General features: G+C 42.6%; 1 protein-coding gene across 1 annotated transcript; it reads left to right on the top strand.

The window, feature by feature from the left end:
* The first annotated feature begins 476 nt into the window (after positions 1 to 476).
* LOC308477596 (nuclear body protein SP140-like protein) lies at positions 477 to 15,709 on the top strand. Its single transcript, XM_081006329.1, has 11 exons — positions 477 to 742; positions 1,149 to 1,290; positions 2,426 to 2,591; positions 3,236 to 3,331; positions 4,183 to 4,325; positions 5,389 to 5,439; positions 7,870 to 7,988; positions 9,307 to 9,412; positions 11,654 to 11,725; positions 11,853 to 11,996; positions 13,338 to 15,709. The coding sequence occupies exons 2-11, from the start codon at positions 1,150 to 1,152 to the stop codon at positions 13,416 to 13,418; spliced, it is 1,119 nt and encodes a 372-aa protein (XP_080862455.1). The 5' UTR covers positions 477 to 742; position 1,149; the 3' UTR covers positions 13,419 to 15,709.

Genomic DNA, 15,709 nt, shown 5'->3' with positions numbered 1-15,709 from the left:
GCTCAATGACTGAAAAGAGTTCCCCCATCCCTGCCACGCTTTTCTCAAATTGATGCCATTCCTTTCTCAAACTCATGCAGTGGCTCCCCGTCTGTGGAATGCTCACCTGGTTCCTTCATTACGCACCTTTAGGCGCCAGGCAAAATACTGTGGATTTTATGCTGATCTTTTCGGGTATAGGGTGGTGTGTGTGTGTGTGTATTCAATCAATCAGTCAATCAATCAATCAATCAATCAATCATGGCTCTGCTCAACCATCGCTTTAAGTTCACACCATAGAGATCACCCACAGTCATTCAGAGGCACTGAAGGAACTAGTCAGAAATCCCTGGACTGGATCCCACACAAGTCCTTACCTGCAGGCTGTGGTCATGATCTGTGATGGAGAATGGGAGGGGCCTCTCAAGTCAGAGACTGACAAGAGTAATATTTTTTTTAACGTGAGAAATATCTTATTCACAGGGGCAGGGGGAAAACTCATGGTTTATCATCAAGCGTTCCTCCAGTTTCGGTTTTCTTTTCTGATTTCTGTGTCTGTGTCCGTGATGATTTCCTTTCCATGAAACGGACAAAGTTCCTCATTTCTCCCCGAGCGCAGCTCAGAGCAGGCAGCGCCAGTGCTCGACTGGAAGACGTTGAGTTTCCTTTCGTTTTCTCTCGCTCTTCTGGACGGGGAATTCCTCCTCCTGCTTTCTTCAGCCCATTCTTCACAGCCCCATCTCCGCTCAGTCAAAGCAGAAAGGTAAGTCAAGGGACAGGTTGGTCTCCTCCGCAAGGAAAAGGCGCTCCGGGGGAAACGCGCTTCCCGTCTGCGCTAGTCTCCCTCTCGCAAAAGAGCGACAGACTCCGGAGAAACCCCCCTTCTGCAACTGGTGGGTATTCAGATTAAATGCAGAAGAAGACCAGGGTAAATTAACCCGGGTTGGTGTTATTCGCAAGGAACACCTAAACCTGCGTCGAAGTGGAAAGAGGAAATCGCAACACAATTAATTCCACACCCTGATCTAAAGCTAAGGATTCCATGATAGGGTTTCTCATTTTTGGAAACGGAATCATTCTAGATAAACGCTAGGTAATGCTTAATTTTGCTTGTTTAAAAACCACATGATTTCCAAGGTCTTTAAAACATAGTTTTGTGTTGTTTGTAGTATGTCTGCTCCAGGTACTTCAGCTGAAATTTTGGAGTGGTTCAGAGCCCATAAAATGGAGATTTCTGCTGCAATTAGAGATTTGTTTCCTTTTCTCTATGGCCTGCGAGACAAGAATATAATCTCTGAAGAAAATTTTAAGGTGACTATTGTATCTGATGCAATTATTTTCTGCTTAAATTCCTACTTTGTTGCTCAATTCGATTTTTTAACATACTTTTTAATGCATTGTAAATTTGCTGTTTTTAATTGATTATAATTTAGTAATGATTTATTGCTTTTGTTGAGAGTGAATTTCTGTTTAATTATTATTTGTTGATACTTTGGGAGTGCCGTGCTTTATTCTAATTGATTATCACATATTCCTTTATTTGATATAAGATATTTCTTTTAAGTCATATTTTTATTATGACTTCTTTGTTTTGCACCGGATTGTTATGTGTGCCCTTGTATATTTTGTTTTTTCTTCATATTATAAACTGTCTTGTGTATAGCAATATAGAAAGATGGTATACAAATTAAAAGTGAAATGAAATGAAATAGCAGCAGCCTGGATAGCTAAATTGGTTAGAACATGGTGCTGATAACACCAAGACTGCAGGTTTGATCCCCGCACAGGACAGCTGCATATTCATCCATTGCAGAGGGTTGGACTCAATCATTCTCAGGGTCCTTTCCAATTGCGCAATTCTACGATAATAATAATAATAATTTATTATTTATACCCCACCCATCTGGCTAGGTTTCCCCAGCCACTCCCCAAAACACAATACAGCATTTAACATTAAAAACTTCCCTAAACAGGGCTGTCTTCAGATGTCTTCTAAAAGTTGGATAGTTGTTTATTTCCTTGACATCTGATGGGAGGGCAGGCACAGGGCAGGCACTGCTACCGAGAAGGCCCTCTGCCTGGTTCCCTGTAACCTCACTTCTTGCACTGAGGGAACTGCCAGAAGGCCCTTGGCGCTGATTCTACGATTCCATCCAGGTTGTGGCTTGTTTCCGAAAAAGTGGCCTTGAGTCTTTCTCTGCCATTGGTAAAAGGCATAGGATAGGATGTTAGTGTTCAGAGACATGTAAGCTGCGCAACGTATTTGAACTTGGCAAAGGAGAAGAAAATTGTCAATGTAATTTCTGCTTCCTTTGATTGTGCTGGGATGATTACCCAAATAATCTGCTGTTAGATCTGGTGGGAAATGGGAAAGTTACTCTGTATTTTCAGTCTAAAAGATGTTTTGAAGACAGAGATTTGAAAACCCTGTATTGTTTCTTTCTAGAATTGGCAAGATTTGGTAACTGCAAATCCAAATGATATTCAAAGAGTGGTATACGATGTCCTTGAGAGCATTCAGGGCAATCTGTCAGCAATAGAGGAGATCTTCTGCAGCAGTAACCTGGCAGCATATCAAGACTTACGGCCACTATATGAAAGCCTAGAAAATGGTAAATCATCTTGTACTGGGGACTAAACCTACCAGTTGAGCCTTAAAGATATATAGCCAAAAAGAAACAAATTCATTTGGATTTGAGGAATGGTATAGTCAGTGTTTGAGCCACAAAGCCTTGTTCAAGTCTTTCCACAGCCATGCATTCACTGTTTCCGTCCTCTGCCTGCCACCACAAATGACATACTTGTGCATTAATTTATGTATTGAAAATTATTGATAGGCTGATGTTTATTTTGAAATATAACAATGTGGTTTACTAAATAAAACCAGTTCGCCAGAATAACGATAAAACATAAACCAGCATATTCAAAGTTCAGTAAAGCTGGTCCTAAGGATCATTGCCCAGGAGTGCCTATGCAAATAGGTAAGTTTTCACCAGCCGGCAGAGCAGCTGCATTCCCCTGTAATGTGGGGGCCACAGTAGAGAAGGCCCTTCTCTGGGCCCCATAAGATGCACATTTTCTGGATGCGGCACGACTAGTAGGTCCTCTTTTGAGTTGCCGTAAGACACACCATGATTAGAAAGCTTCCAGAGATGACAGCGAGCAGGTTGCCTTCAGACTGCTGTCATTTGTTGGCAGCCCAAAATATGGGAACTGTAACCTTTGACATCCGTTTCTTCATTTCATCTTGGAAAAGGGACGCAAGAGCAAAGTCTGGATTTCCAGGGCACGACACTGCCCGTAACCTGTGGAACAGCACAAGGCGTTTTACATACGGATATATTTGCAACAGGTAATCATTTGGAAGAGTAAATGTATAATTACATCTGTTTAAGGGATGCGATACCAATAGCAAATTTAAAAATTGGTGTTTGCATAAATGTGTGGTGTTGGGGGGAGGAGGCATCAATGTGGGTGGTATGTGAGTATTTTTTATTTTCTGGGAATACTTCGAATACTAATATCCTATAAAGCTCTTTAATTATATTCCACTGTATCCTGTGAACCTGGGCAAGCCTAAAATAATTCCATCAGTACCACAATGGTGCAATCAGTGCTTTTGAAATCTTTCCCTATTTATTTATGCATGCTTAAATGATTTTATTTAGCTTTAAATGTTTTGTTTTTGTAACAGAACAGTGCCATGTTGATTCTCTTTATCATTAATGCATTAATCTACATTTATACATGGCAGTTATCACAACCCATAAATCTGAATGAAAAGCAATTGGCGATTGCTCCCATTTTTTCAAAAAATAAAGAAACAATTTATTGTGACTGTGTACAAGAGGGACAGGGAGGAAAGCAGGTGGCAGGGAGTCTAGCTGAGGTGATGGGCTGGTTCATTCTGAGGGGCCCTGAAGTTTGGCATTAGCCGTGATCAGCCTGAAGTTTCTTTCCAACTTCCACACCACGATCTTGGCTTCTTTCTCTATTCAGTGAAGTCTACTGAATGGGATAGGTCAGGCATAGGCAACCTCGGCCAGCCAGATGTTTTGGGACTACATTTCCCATCATCCCTGACCACCAGTCCTGTTCACTAGGGATCATGGGAGTTGTAGTCCCAAAACATCTGGCGGGCCGAGGTTGCTTATTGCCTGGTATAGGTGCATAACATTAATGAGACTGTTCTGTTTGTCAAAGGAGTTTCAAGAAAAAGTATTGAGGGTTCCAATGGAAAGTGGTTCACACCATCACAATTTGAGAGTGAAGGAGGACGTAAACACTGGAAATGGTGGAGGAGAAGTATCAAATGTGGGAAGACTTCATTAGGCACATTAATAAAGGTATGTAGTTCACTTGTAACAGCCGTAATTTTAATGCCTCATTTTCTTACTTGCAACTCCAAAGGAATTTCAGAAGATACCATTAAGGCTTTACAGATAAAAATCCACATATTTTATTCTTAAAATGAGTATTTATTTTTAAGCTGCCTTGAGTCCCCTAGGGAAAAAGGTGGGAGATAAATAGATAGATTTATAATGATAGCTTCAAATTCTACACTATATAACTGGAGTTACCTTCATAACACCCTTACGTAATAAAGAGGGAGGAGAAAAAAGAGAGAGCAAGAGAAACAGACGGAGCTTGGGTGCTTCATCAAAAACCACAAAGTGTACTTTCCCTGACTATCTGTTATCCCAACCCCACCCTTGCTGACGGGAGGCGTGCAAGGTAGTTTCCTTGTACCTGACAGTGAGGTCAGAGGAAAATGAATTGCCATTTGTTCCAATTCAACCCCAAGCAGCAGGTTTTCCCTGGGGAAAGCGGTGGGACAAATAAGTGTGGATGAGCCCTTAGTAATAGAGTGGTACCTTGGGTTACATACGCTTCAGGTTACATACGCTTCAGTTTACAGACCACGCTAACCCAGAAATAGTACCTCGGTTTTAAGAACTTTGCTTCAGGATGAGAACAGAAATCGTGCTCTGGCGGCGCAGCAGCAGCAGGAGGCCCCATTAGCTGAAGTGGTGCTTCAGGTTAAGAACAGTTTCAGGTTAAGTACGGACCTCCGGAACGAATTAAGTACTTAACCCGAGGTACCACTGTACTGAGTCAATTAACATCTGCAGTGGGCTAAGAAACCACTGTTTCTCTTCAGGCTCAAATGAATGTAATTCAGCAGTTTCACATCAGAACCAACTTTTACATATCATTGTTCATGCATGGCAACTTTAAGGTTAGCAGCAGAATGTCCCAGCGGAATGAAATATTCTCCTACTCTATTTTAAACATATATCTGTAATAAGGTGTCTAATTTCTTATGAGTTCCCTTCCTAAATTCAGGTGATGTTTTGTGATTCTGATTATGCCTCACAGTAAACCTAATAGTTGTGATGTTTATTTCAGAGCGGACAGCTACCTGATCCACCACAAAATTCCAACAGGACAACAACGATGGTAAACATTTCCTTAACAGTTTTACTTGATTTAAACTAGCATATGCACAGTTTATTTATTCACTTATGTATTTAGATATTTCCTAACTTCCCCTCACCCAAAATGGTTGTACCACAGTTTACATCTAAATAAGGCAATACAAAACATAATATATAACAAAGAAAAACAAAAATGAGAGAGAGGAAGCTTCATGTGTGAGTGAGATTTGCAATTCAATAGGCATAGTGGTGGGAGGCTCTTTGTCCAGCTTGCTTGCCCCACAAAATGATGGTGGCACACATGAAGGACAAAATCTAGTGCCAATGATGACAACAATGGCTCAATCCATTAGCCAATTATTTTTTTTTACAAAACTCTTACAGTATTGAAACATGACACGAGAGTGCAATCTTAGTCAAAGGCAGGGATCCTGCTCACAGTTTCTTTGAAATTTCCACTACAACTGCTCACACTGCCAAAGAAGTAAGCTGTGCTTCAAGCTAAGTAATGGGGTACCTTTCTGGCCATTTTTATCTGGCCTCTCATGTGGGCCAACTTTGGCAGGTAGATGGGACAATCCACATGGTGCCATTATGTCACAACATGATTGGCAGGTCGGGCGTCTCATCCCACTGCCAAAGCCCCTTGAATTGGGTTCCCAAGTGCTCAAAAACCAGCTGACAGTTGTGTGCTTGGCAACCAAGCATAGCTACTAGTGTAGCTAGCCAGGGGCATGGGGGATGGTGGTCTGTGCCAGGTGGTGGCGCCGGGGGGTATCTGTAGGGTGGCACCTGGGTCTGTAGGGCAGCACGGTGCCTTGGGATTCTGGGTGGCAGGGGAGCCTGTGGGTGGCAAGGTGGTTCCTAGGTGTTTTGAGCGGAGCCACTTGCCTTCCCTGAAATCGGCGGCTGCCCTAAAAAACACTGAACAACTCTGGTCTGCCCCAGGCCCTGGTGGGAGTTGCTATGTTGCTGAGTGCAAGCAATATTGCCAGTCCTGTGCTCAGAATGGGCATCTAGTGAAAGAAGCAGAGAAAGAAGCCTGTATTTTGCAGACATTGGAAGCAAATGGGGCCGCCCCACCTATATAATATAAGGGGCTCCGAAATGGCTTCCCATCACCACCTTTTCTATTTTTTTCCAAATGACACTCAACATTCTGTAATTGATGTTCATGTTTAGTCCTGACTTAGCTGATTTGGGGAGGTTTTGATCCTTTAGGTTTGTTCCCTAAATATTGTTTGCACTGCTGTAAATCCCAGGTTTTCCCAAACATAGTGATGACTTCCTCTTGTTTCCCAGTGTCCATGTTTTGGCACTCACTACCTGAGTTCGCTCTCCCCTAGGAGATATTTGAGCTATCAAGGTCAAGCCTATGGTAGCAGTCCAAATAAGGTTGGATCAAGAAAATGCAGAATTCCCTGATAAAATAAGCTCAGTTTCACATATGCAACTTATAAAAGGAATAAAACAAAAACAGGAGATAGAGGCATTATCTTTATTCAGAAGCTGAAAAGTCAGTCATGACCAGTGAGTAATTTTACAAGGGCACCTTATCCAAACACCCTCTCTGCTTATTATAGGGCCCAGTAAGTTACCTGTGTTGGCTTCCTGCCAAAAATGTTGGGGGAAGGTTGGATCAAGAAAATGAAGAATGTCTTGATAAAATAAGCACAGCTTCACATATGCAACTTATAAAAAGAATAAAATAAATAAATAAAACAGGGGCAGAACCTGAAAAGTCAGTCATGGCTATTTATTAGTGTTACCAGTGGTAGTCTAATCAACAGTGAGTCAACAGTGAGTAATTTTACGAGGGAACCTTATATAAACACTCTCTCTGCTTACCTTTTAGGGTCCAATAAATGTTACCTGTGTTAGCTTCCTGCTCTTCAGGTTGTCACATAAGTACTAAACCAAGAAAATAGGAAGATGCTGAGTATATATCATGTAATAAACTGAATATATTTAAAGAAAACTACCAGGGGTTATTTGTTGCATCAAAAATAACAAAATCTGTTTTTAAAAAAATCGTCTTTTCCACACCATTGTTTACGGTGGTACCTCGGGTTAAGTACTTAATTCTTTCTGGAGGTCCGTACTTAACCTGAAACTGTTCTTAACCTGAAGCACCACTTTAGCTAATGGGGCCTCCTGCTGCTGCCGCGCCGCCGGAGCACGATTTCTGTTCTCATCCTGAAGCAAAGTTCTTAACCTGAAGCACTATTTCTGGGTTACCTGAAGCGTATGTAACCTGAAGCGTATGTAACCCGAGGTACCACTGTATTTTGGTAATGATGATGTGTCTGCCAGCTGAATATCCTTTTAAACCACATTTCAGGGCTTTTGCCCTCACAAGGTGGTGTACAAGAAACCCCACATATTGAAACTCACACCCCCCCACGCATTTTGATAAATTTATTTTTTACAGTGACTGTTTTTTCCTCTTCAGTCTGAACATGATGATGTATGTATTGTGTGTAAGAAAGAAGATTCACTGATATGCTGCAGTTCATGCCCCAGATGCTTTCATGAAGATTGCCATATTCCGAAAATATCTGCTGAGAAAAGGTAGCTCCTCCACCTCAATTTCTGTAATAAGCTGATCTATGAAATAGCCAGGAAACCCCTGTATTAACAACATCAATATCTTACAACTAAAGCATCTGCTATATTTGCTAAGTAGTGCAAAGTCACACAACATGAATTGTAGCCCATGACTCAGGCTAAAACTGCATCTATTTGAAGCCCAACAATAACTTGCTAAGCTCTAGGCATCTCAACTGTGGACATCTGAATTAATGTTGGCAGTAGTGTGGTTTGCATTTCACACCAATTTTCATATTATTCTCATGTGGAGTTAAGGTGCAAGTCTGTATAAGGAAAACCGCACAGATTAAAACATCTTGTAACAGGGAAATGAATATTAGCTAAGGTAAACAAAACTATAACAGTAGTTTTCAGTAATATGTTATAGCCAACTGAGTAGCATTACTTTCTTTTATAGAACACCTAGTTCCCATTGGTGCTTAATGAGAATAATTATTATGACTAACCAGGGCTGGCCCACCCAGGAGGCAAGGTGAGGCAATTCCCAAGGGGCCAAGTTGCCTTCACACACACCCCTCAATAAAAGATGAGGGAGCTGGGCACCCCAAACATTGATGGGCATTGCCATTCAAATGGTGTGGGTGCACTGCATCATGTGTTCGATCATGTGGGGCAGGGCTTACCCCCCCCCCCCCATATTTTATTCAATTTGGCCTACATCAGGATCCACAGGGGCAGCTGATCTGGCTTCAAAGGAATGCTCTTTGAAGGCTGGTTATTATGTCCCCTCGGCAGCCTACCCTGTTCCACCTCCACAGCAGTCAGTGAACAGGAGATGCTGCTACTCTCCTCCCAAACCTAGGGAGGAAACGGCAGGGTCTGCCCTCTGGGGTCTGCTGGGGTCTGCACCCACCTGTCATGAGTCAGAGTGAGCCCCTTTCCCCCTGCCCCATGACAGCTTTTGATTTCTGCTTCAACCAACAGGTAAGATTGATTTCCTTTGATTCCTATCAGGTATTCTATTTCAAGCATCAGGTACGGTTGATTTGATTCCCTCCTAGTTCCCAATGTAGATATTCACTCACCCCTCAGGTGCCAAGACGTATTGGACTGGTCCTCTGACTAAGGTCTTTTCTTCTTATTGGTTCTGATGCTTATTCAGCCAAGGATCTGTTATCCTATGTCTTTTTCTGAAAGCATTGTTTGTTTAAGAATGACCTGGTTGTATGGCAAACTTGCAGAATTAATCACAAAACATTATAATCAACAACTACCAGTGTGGCAGTATTAAATACAAATTGCATTCAATGGTATTATCACACTTTGTTCTGCTTTCCAGAAATAGGTGGAAATGCACCTTTTGCCAATGCCCGGAACCAGCAAGCGACCGTCCCCGTGAAGAGCACCTGGTTCTGAAATGGCAGATGCGTGGCAGGACAATTGTGGTGAGCTACATCAACCTTTTTCTATTGCAGTTAAACGACAGGAAACATAGCAAAAATAGGGCTGTGACATTAATTGCTTAAAAATCTGGGATGATCGAAACCTTGTTTCCCATTCATTAAGCCTTAGAGGAAACTGCTATCCAATATATAACTCAAGGTGTTAACACTAGCATAAAAGCCCTAAATGGCTTAGGAACCAAATATCTAAAAGACCGTCTGTCAGGGTTTATGGGTTCAGAATCAATCCAAGTCCCCCAACAGGTAAGCCCAACAGAGACCCCATCTCCTCAGAGTATTGCGGAAGGATGATGTCAATCAACATTTGATGATCTCCTTCTACCTGTCAACAATAGAAAATGTCCTTTCATACTGCATCATGGTGTGGTACGCTGGTTTGACATCAACTGATAGGAAGTGCCTACAGAGGGTGGTGAACAAAGCACAAGATATTATGGGCCGTTCCGTGAATCCGCTGGATGAAATAGCGGAAGAATGTTGCCTCAGGAGAGTGAGAGAAATTCTCAGGGATGATTTACACCCTGGCCGGCACTTTCTTGATCTCCTGCCCTCAGGCAGAAGATATAGAAGCATGATTAGTCGCACCAACAGGGTAAAGAACAGCTTCTATCCGTGGGCTGTTAGGCTGCTGAATGAAAAGATAACAACAAGGCAACTGACTTTCAGGTTTGGTGGGTGTGCATCAGTAAACGAGGGGAATTAAGACTAAGAGAGCTGAGTGGGGGGTGCTTGTGTAATCTCACTGTATACAAATTGTACAAGTGACAATAAAGTATTTCAATGGTGCTACCCCCCCTTCTTACAGAGGATGCCTGTGGCTCACTGAGATTCCAAAAAGTGACAGCTAAATCACCACTTTCTACTGCCTGAAGCCTCCAGCAAAATGAAACACTTACACCAGAAGTTTTCAACCTTTTTGGGTCCATGGCTCCCTTGACCAACTACACTCTTTCTGTGGCACCCCTGTGGGGCTCAGGAGCCCAGTTATGTCACCCCTTGCCTGCAGAGCCAGCAGCATCTCATCCTTTTTCAAACACCCTCCCTTCTGGAGGGGTCTCTCAGTCTCCTCTCCCTTCTCCTTGGGAGTCCTCCGGGCAGCCACTCCCGCCACTCCTGATCTCTGAGCTGCCCCCCCGCCTCAAAGAGAGGTGCCTCCTCACACTGCCCCACAGGGGCCTGGGAAGCCCCCCCCCCAGCCAGTCCCAAAGGCACCATTTGCCTGAGGAGCTTGCAGCCAGGGCTGCTGCAACAAACAGCTGCACAAGCCTTTGGGAGGCAGAGACACAAGAGGGCATCAGAGGAAGGGAGGGAAGGCAAGAGGGACAGAGGCCAGTGTTGCCCAGCACATTGACTGAAAACCACTGACTTACACAAAAGCCAGATGTGACTAAAGAGATCTGAGGCACTGGGTTTCGACCAAGGCAAGGCTCCAAATCAACACACAAAAGTACATAATATTTATTTAAGATTACTAAATAGCAGCAATACGGACCAACATCGCTAGCTTTGCTTATCAAAGTTATTGTTACTGCTCTATTAAAAAACAAATATGATGGGCTTGCTAGAAAAGAGGGTCTTGGAAATTTTGGTTTTAGCACCATCCTGAAATAGTTGGTCATGTGCTCTTTCAGTGTTGATATTACAGTGGTACCTCGGGTTAAGTACTTAATTCGTTCCAGAGGTCTGTTCTTAACCTGAAACTGTTCTTAACCTGAAGCACCACTTTAGCTAATGGGGCCTCCCTCTGCTGCTGCACCGCCAGAGCACAATTTCTGTTCTCATCCTGAAGCAATGTTCTTAACCTGAGGTAATATTTCTGGGTTAGCGGAGTCTGTAACCTGAAGCGTATGTAACCTGAAGCGTATGTAACCCGAGGTACCACTGTATTGCTTTTGCCAAAGTTCTAAAGAAAAACATGCATCAGAATAAAATAAAATTCAAATTTTATGTTAAATTTTGTTTTGTACATATGTACATTTAATCAATGAACTAAGCAATTAAAACCTGATGATTAATTACAATTTATTAATTGATAACTAAAGTCTCATTACCAAGGAAACATTATATTGGTTGTGATATATATTAAGGACACTTCTTTGAATACAAATTTCATTGAAATTTCTGGGAGTTATTTCCAAGTAAATATAACACATGCATATTTATTGGCATGGGATCCTTATTTTATCTGAGTCCCCTTAAAAATCAGTTCCTTTTGTTTTATAGAAATGCGAGTTCCTGCTTTTGAGGATCTGGTGTCAGCCTAAAAGTTTTCTTTTTGTTGACAATCCAGCTACAGTAAGTCTTGTTGACTACAATATTTGGGACATTGATGCAGAAATGGTTCTTTAAAATGTTACAAGTGCCTGAGTTGAAATTGCCGGAAATTCTACAAATATTCTTTTCTGATGTGCTGATTTAACAGATACAAAATTATAATGCCGTCATAAAGAGACCCATGTGGCTCAAGCGCATAGCAGAGAAGTTGCATAAAGAAAAATACAACGCAGTGGGAGATTTCGTAAGAGATATGCGCCTGATGTTCAAAAATTTCCATAAGTTTTATGAGGTGAGCTCCAGTCTCTCTTTCCCCTACAATTCCTTGCCAGTGCATTTTAAAGATGAGGAGTGAGTAGAGGAGGTAAAATTATATTTCCATTCTAATTGAAATAAAAAACAAAATAATCAGGGTAGGGAAAAGTGAAAGGTGATTTAATCCATTTTCCATTTCTTCCTCCCTCACACATGCTCACAACCCCTCTCACAATGATCACAATGATCACAGTGTCTCATAGTCAGCAATCCAGTACATTTCCGAGCACAATTAAAGTGTTCCTGTTGACCTTTAAAGCCCTAAACGGCCTCAGTCCTGTATACCTGAAGGAGCGTCTCCACCCCCATCGTTCTGCCCAGACACTGAGATCCAGCGCCGAGGGCCTTCTGGCGGTTCCCTCACTGCGAGAAGTGAGGTTACAGGGAACCAGGCAGAGGGCCGCCTTGGTAGAGGGCCTACTTGGAGGGCCCGCTCTGGGGAAACTCAGCCAGATGGGCAGGGTATAAATAAATTATTATTATTATTATTATTATTATTATTATTATCCTCATGCATTTCCCAAGAATTCCACCTGGCAGCGGTGGAGCAAGCCAATCAGGCGCCTAGAGCGGCGCAAGCTGGAGCAGGACACACCTCAGGGTCTCTGAGGAGTCTGCCTTCCTCCTCTCTCACTCAGCCGCCCTACAGCTGAGGGGGAGGCAGCGGGCGGACCGTTTGGGCAGGTTGGAGCCTGCGGGTGCTCAAGCCACTGTGTCACTCCCAGGAGAGATGAGTGGCTCGGGCATGCTGCAGGCCCCACACTGAGTGCTGCCCGGCATTTTGTCACCCCCCAGTGGTGACACCCGGGGTGGTCTGCCCCCACCGCACTCCCGTTTCTCCACCACTGCCACCTGGAACCCCTTTTGTCTTTAAAAGCTTGGTGAATGTCTGTGGTTTTTACAGTAAAAGTAACTCGTAACTTGTGTGCATTAAGCTTTATGCACTTGACAACAAATAATACAAAGAAATTAATAGGAGGTAGGCATCTGGGGGGAAATACTTTGGTAATCCCACCTGCCACTGAGCCCAGTGTGTTTTGACTATACACGATTTTGGCTTTATGCTCTATCCTCAGAATGTAACCCCGGTGTAAATTGAGAGTCATCTGTATAAATAACTGAGAATCTACTATTTCATTGCACTGGTGAATAAGGTGCCAACAAGAACCTGAATAGTCTGGTAGAGCAGGACAGCAGAAATATTTAAATACATAGCTTCCCTTGTTGTAAGTGTTTTGAAGCAAAATGGTAAAATTTAAACAAATAAAGCAACAAGCTCCACACATATCAAAGTGAACATTTTAATTTTTTTTTCTAGGGCAGTGACATGGTGGAATATGGAAGAGAACTGCAAGCTGAATTTGAAAATAGCTTTCGGGAAGTGTTTTCTATTCCGTAACAAATTTTTTAAATTCATCGGTTTTCAGACATGTGGGCCAGTTTCTCAGCTAACCAACTTTCCATGCATTATGTAAAAATTGGATTTCTGTATAAGTAATACTTCATGCCAAATTTTAAAAATGGTGCTTTATATATGTATAACTTCATTTTTATTACTCAGGAGGATACATAATGCTACCTGCATTCTTTAGGATTTAGAAATTGAATTGCCATGGGGATTTTAGGTGGGTTTTCAGGAAGTACAGGGAAAATTTATTCTATGTATTCAAATTATTTGGCTAAAGAGTCAGATTTATAACATGGCCATAGCAATGGTTTCTTCCATTTCCTTAGCTTAATCCAGCGCGTTTTTCCCTTAAAAAATGTTTAGAGGTACTCTCATTTTCCTGCTCTTATTGAAACACTGCCCCTGAATGAGGCCAAACTTAGATTCACAAAATGTTTAGGGGTATGGATACCCCTGTGTCCCCCCCAGAAAAAATGCACTGGCTTAATCCCACTCTCACCTCACAACACTAGCTGTGGACAAGGTGAGAAAAGCAGGTTCAGAGGTTCCAGCTGTTGCAAAACATTGCAGCTAGTGCTAGATTGTTGAGGGGAACAGATTATCTCCCCCAATAACTGCAGTGCTCAAAAGTCTGCAGTGGCTGTCCATATGCTAGCAGGCCAGGATCAATATTCTTATAATGCAGGCATCCCCCTCACTTATGTGTGTGCCAATCACACGTGACCTTGTATATGTGTGGTGCTGGGAAATAATATAAATGGAATCGTGCCAGGAAAGGATGGGAGAGAGCTGGAGAGTCCTCATGGCTCACCAGGAGACTCTCTTCGAAGCCTGAAGAGGACATAAGTGAAGGCGGAGGAAGTCCCAAAGAGTGTTAAGATGTGGAGCTTTGTTTAGGCTACCTAACAGCAGCTGCATCCAGCCTCCAACCTATCCTCCAGTCTCCAGCCAGTCCCAACTCTAGCTGAAGAGAGAGTTGTGGTGAGAGAGAGATGTAGGAATAACGGAGGACGACAGGAGGTTGGATGCAGGTGAGCTGTGCAGAAGCACGCTGGCAAGCATGCTTCAAGACAAGCTGCCGGCTAGCTCTGTAGAGGCTCCTTTTATTAGCACAATATGTAAAACCAGTCAGATACATTTTGGGCTGTGACCTTTACACATCTTCCAATCCTGAGATCGAGGGGTGGTTCAAAGTTATTTTGGCACCTGTTTCCACCGCGTCATTTTCCCCTTGAAGAATGTATGATGAAGGAGACAAAGGTCACAGACAGGGCACGCCAGACCACTAAGAGAGTAAAGGTTAGATAGAGGGCATGATGTTCAGACAGCTGTGGCTTTGTCTGCAGATGGAAGTGTGCTCCACACCCGAAGGTCACGCGGTCAGACAGCTGAGGCCTGTCTTCGGGTGGAAGTGTGTTCCACACCCAGCAATCATTCCTTCAAGAGAGAGAGAGAGAGTGCAGGAGAGCAGGGGGAAATAGACTCAACAACTTTCGGTTCAACAATTTGGGGTTTTCCTTAAAAAAAACTCAACAGCTTTAGGGGTGTCCAGATTTTTACTCCTTGAAATATGGCAGCCCTAACTGCACGAGGGCCCAGAACATAACCTCCACATAAGTGGGGTGAAACCTAAAATTTACAAGGCCCTTAACAATTTGGGTTCAGGATGCCTCAAGGACCACCTAATCCCTTATATCTCTGCCTGATCAGTGTGTTCTTCAGGAGTCACTGTTAATGGCATGGCACAGATGCATGGCTTGGATGTGCTAGGACATGTGCATTTTGTATTCTGGGTCCAATTTTATGGAACTCCCTTTCAGCTGAGGTCAGACAACCTCCCATCTCTTGAACTTCCAGAACATACTGCATTTCTATTAAAAAAAAATCCAGTGAGTGTATCAATGTACATGAAACTAAGTAAGAGAGTTAGGACAGCAGGCAGAGAGAGAGACTTAGTGATAGAGGGAAGGCAGAAGTTAAGGGAACAGCTACCAGAAAGCGATTCAGCACAGAAAGTATAGAGAGAGCAGGAGGGTCAGAGACTTAGGAGTTAAAGCTTGCTTAAATAAAGGTTTTTTGTTTTGTTTTATAGTACCCCTGCCTGATCCTTAGTGATAATTAACACCACTTGAAACAGTGGGCAATTTAACTGAAGTTTCAATTATAATTTCAATTGATTTTTATTTTTTTGTACTGCATCTTGTAAACCACTTAGAGACTATTGTAGTTAAGCATATGTAAATTCTTGAAATAAATAAATAAATTTTTGCTGTCTGGACAAA

The sequence above is a fragment of the Podarcis pityusensis genome, assembly GCF_964106645.2.
Source record: "Podarcis pityusensis genome assembly, chromosome: 5".
Lineage (NCBI taxonomy): Eukaryota > Metazoa > Chordata > Lepidosauria > Squamata > Lacertidae > Podarcis > Podarcis pityusensis.
The sequence above is the reverse complement of the archived record's forward strand: the minus strand, read 5'-3'. Positions and strand labels throughout refer to the sequence as shown.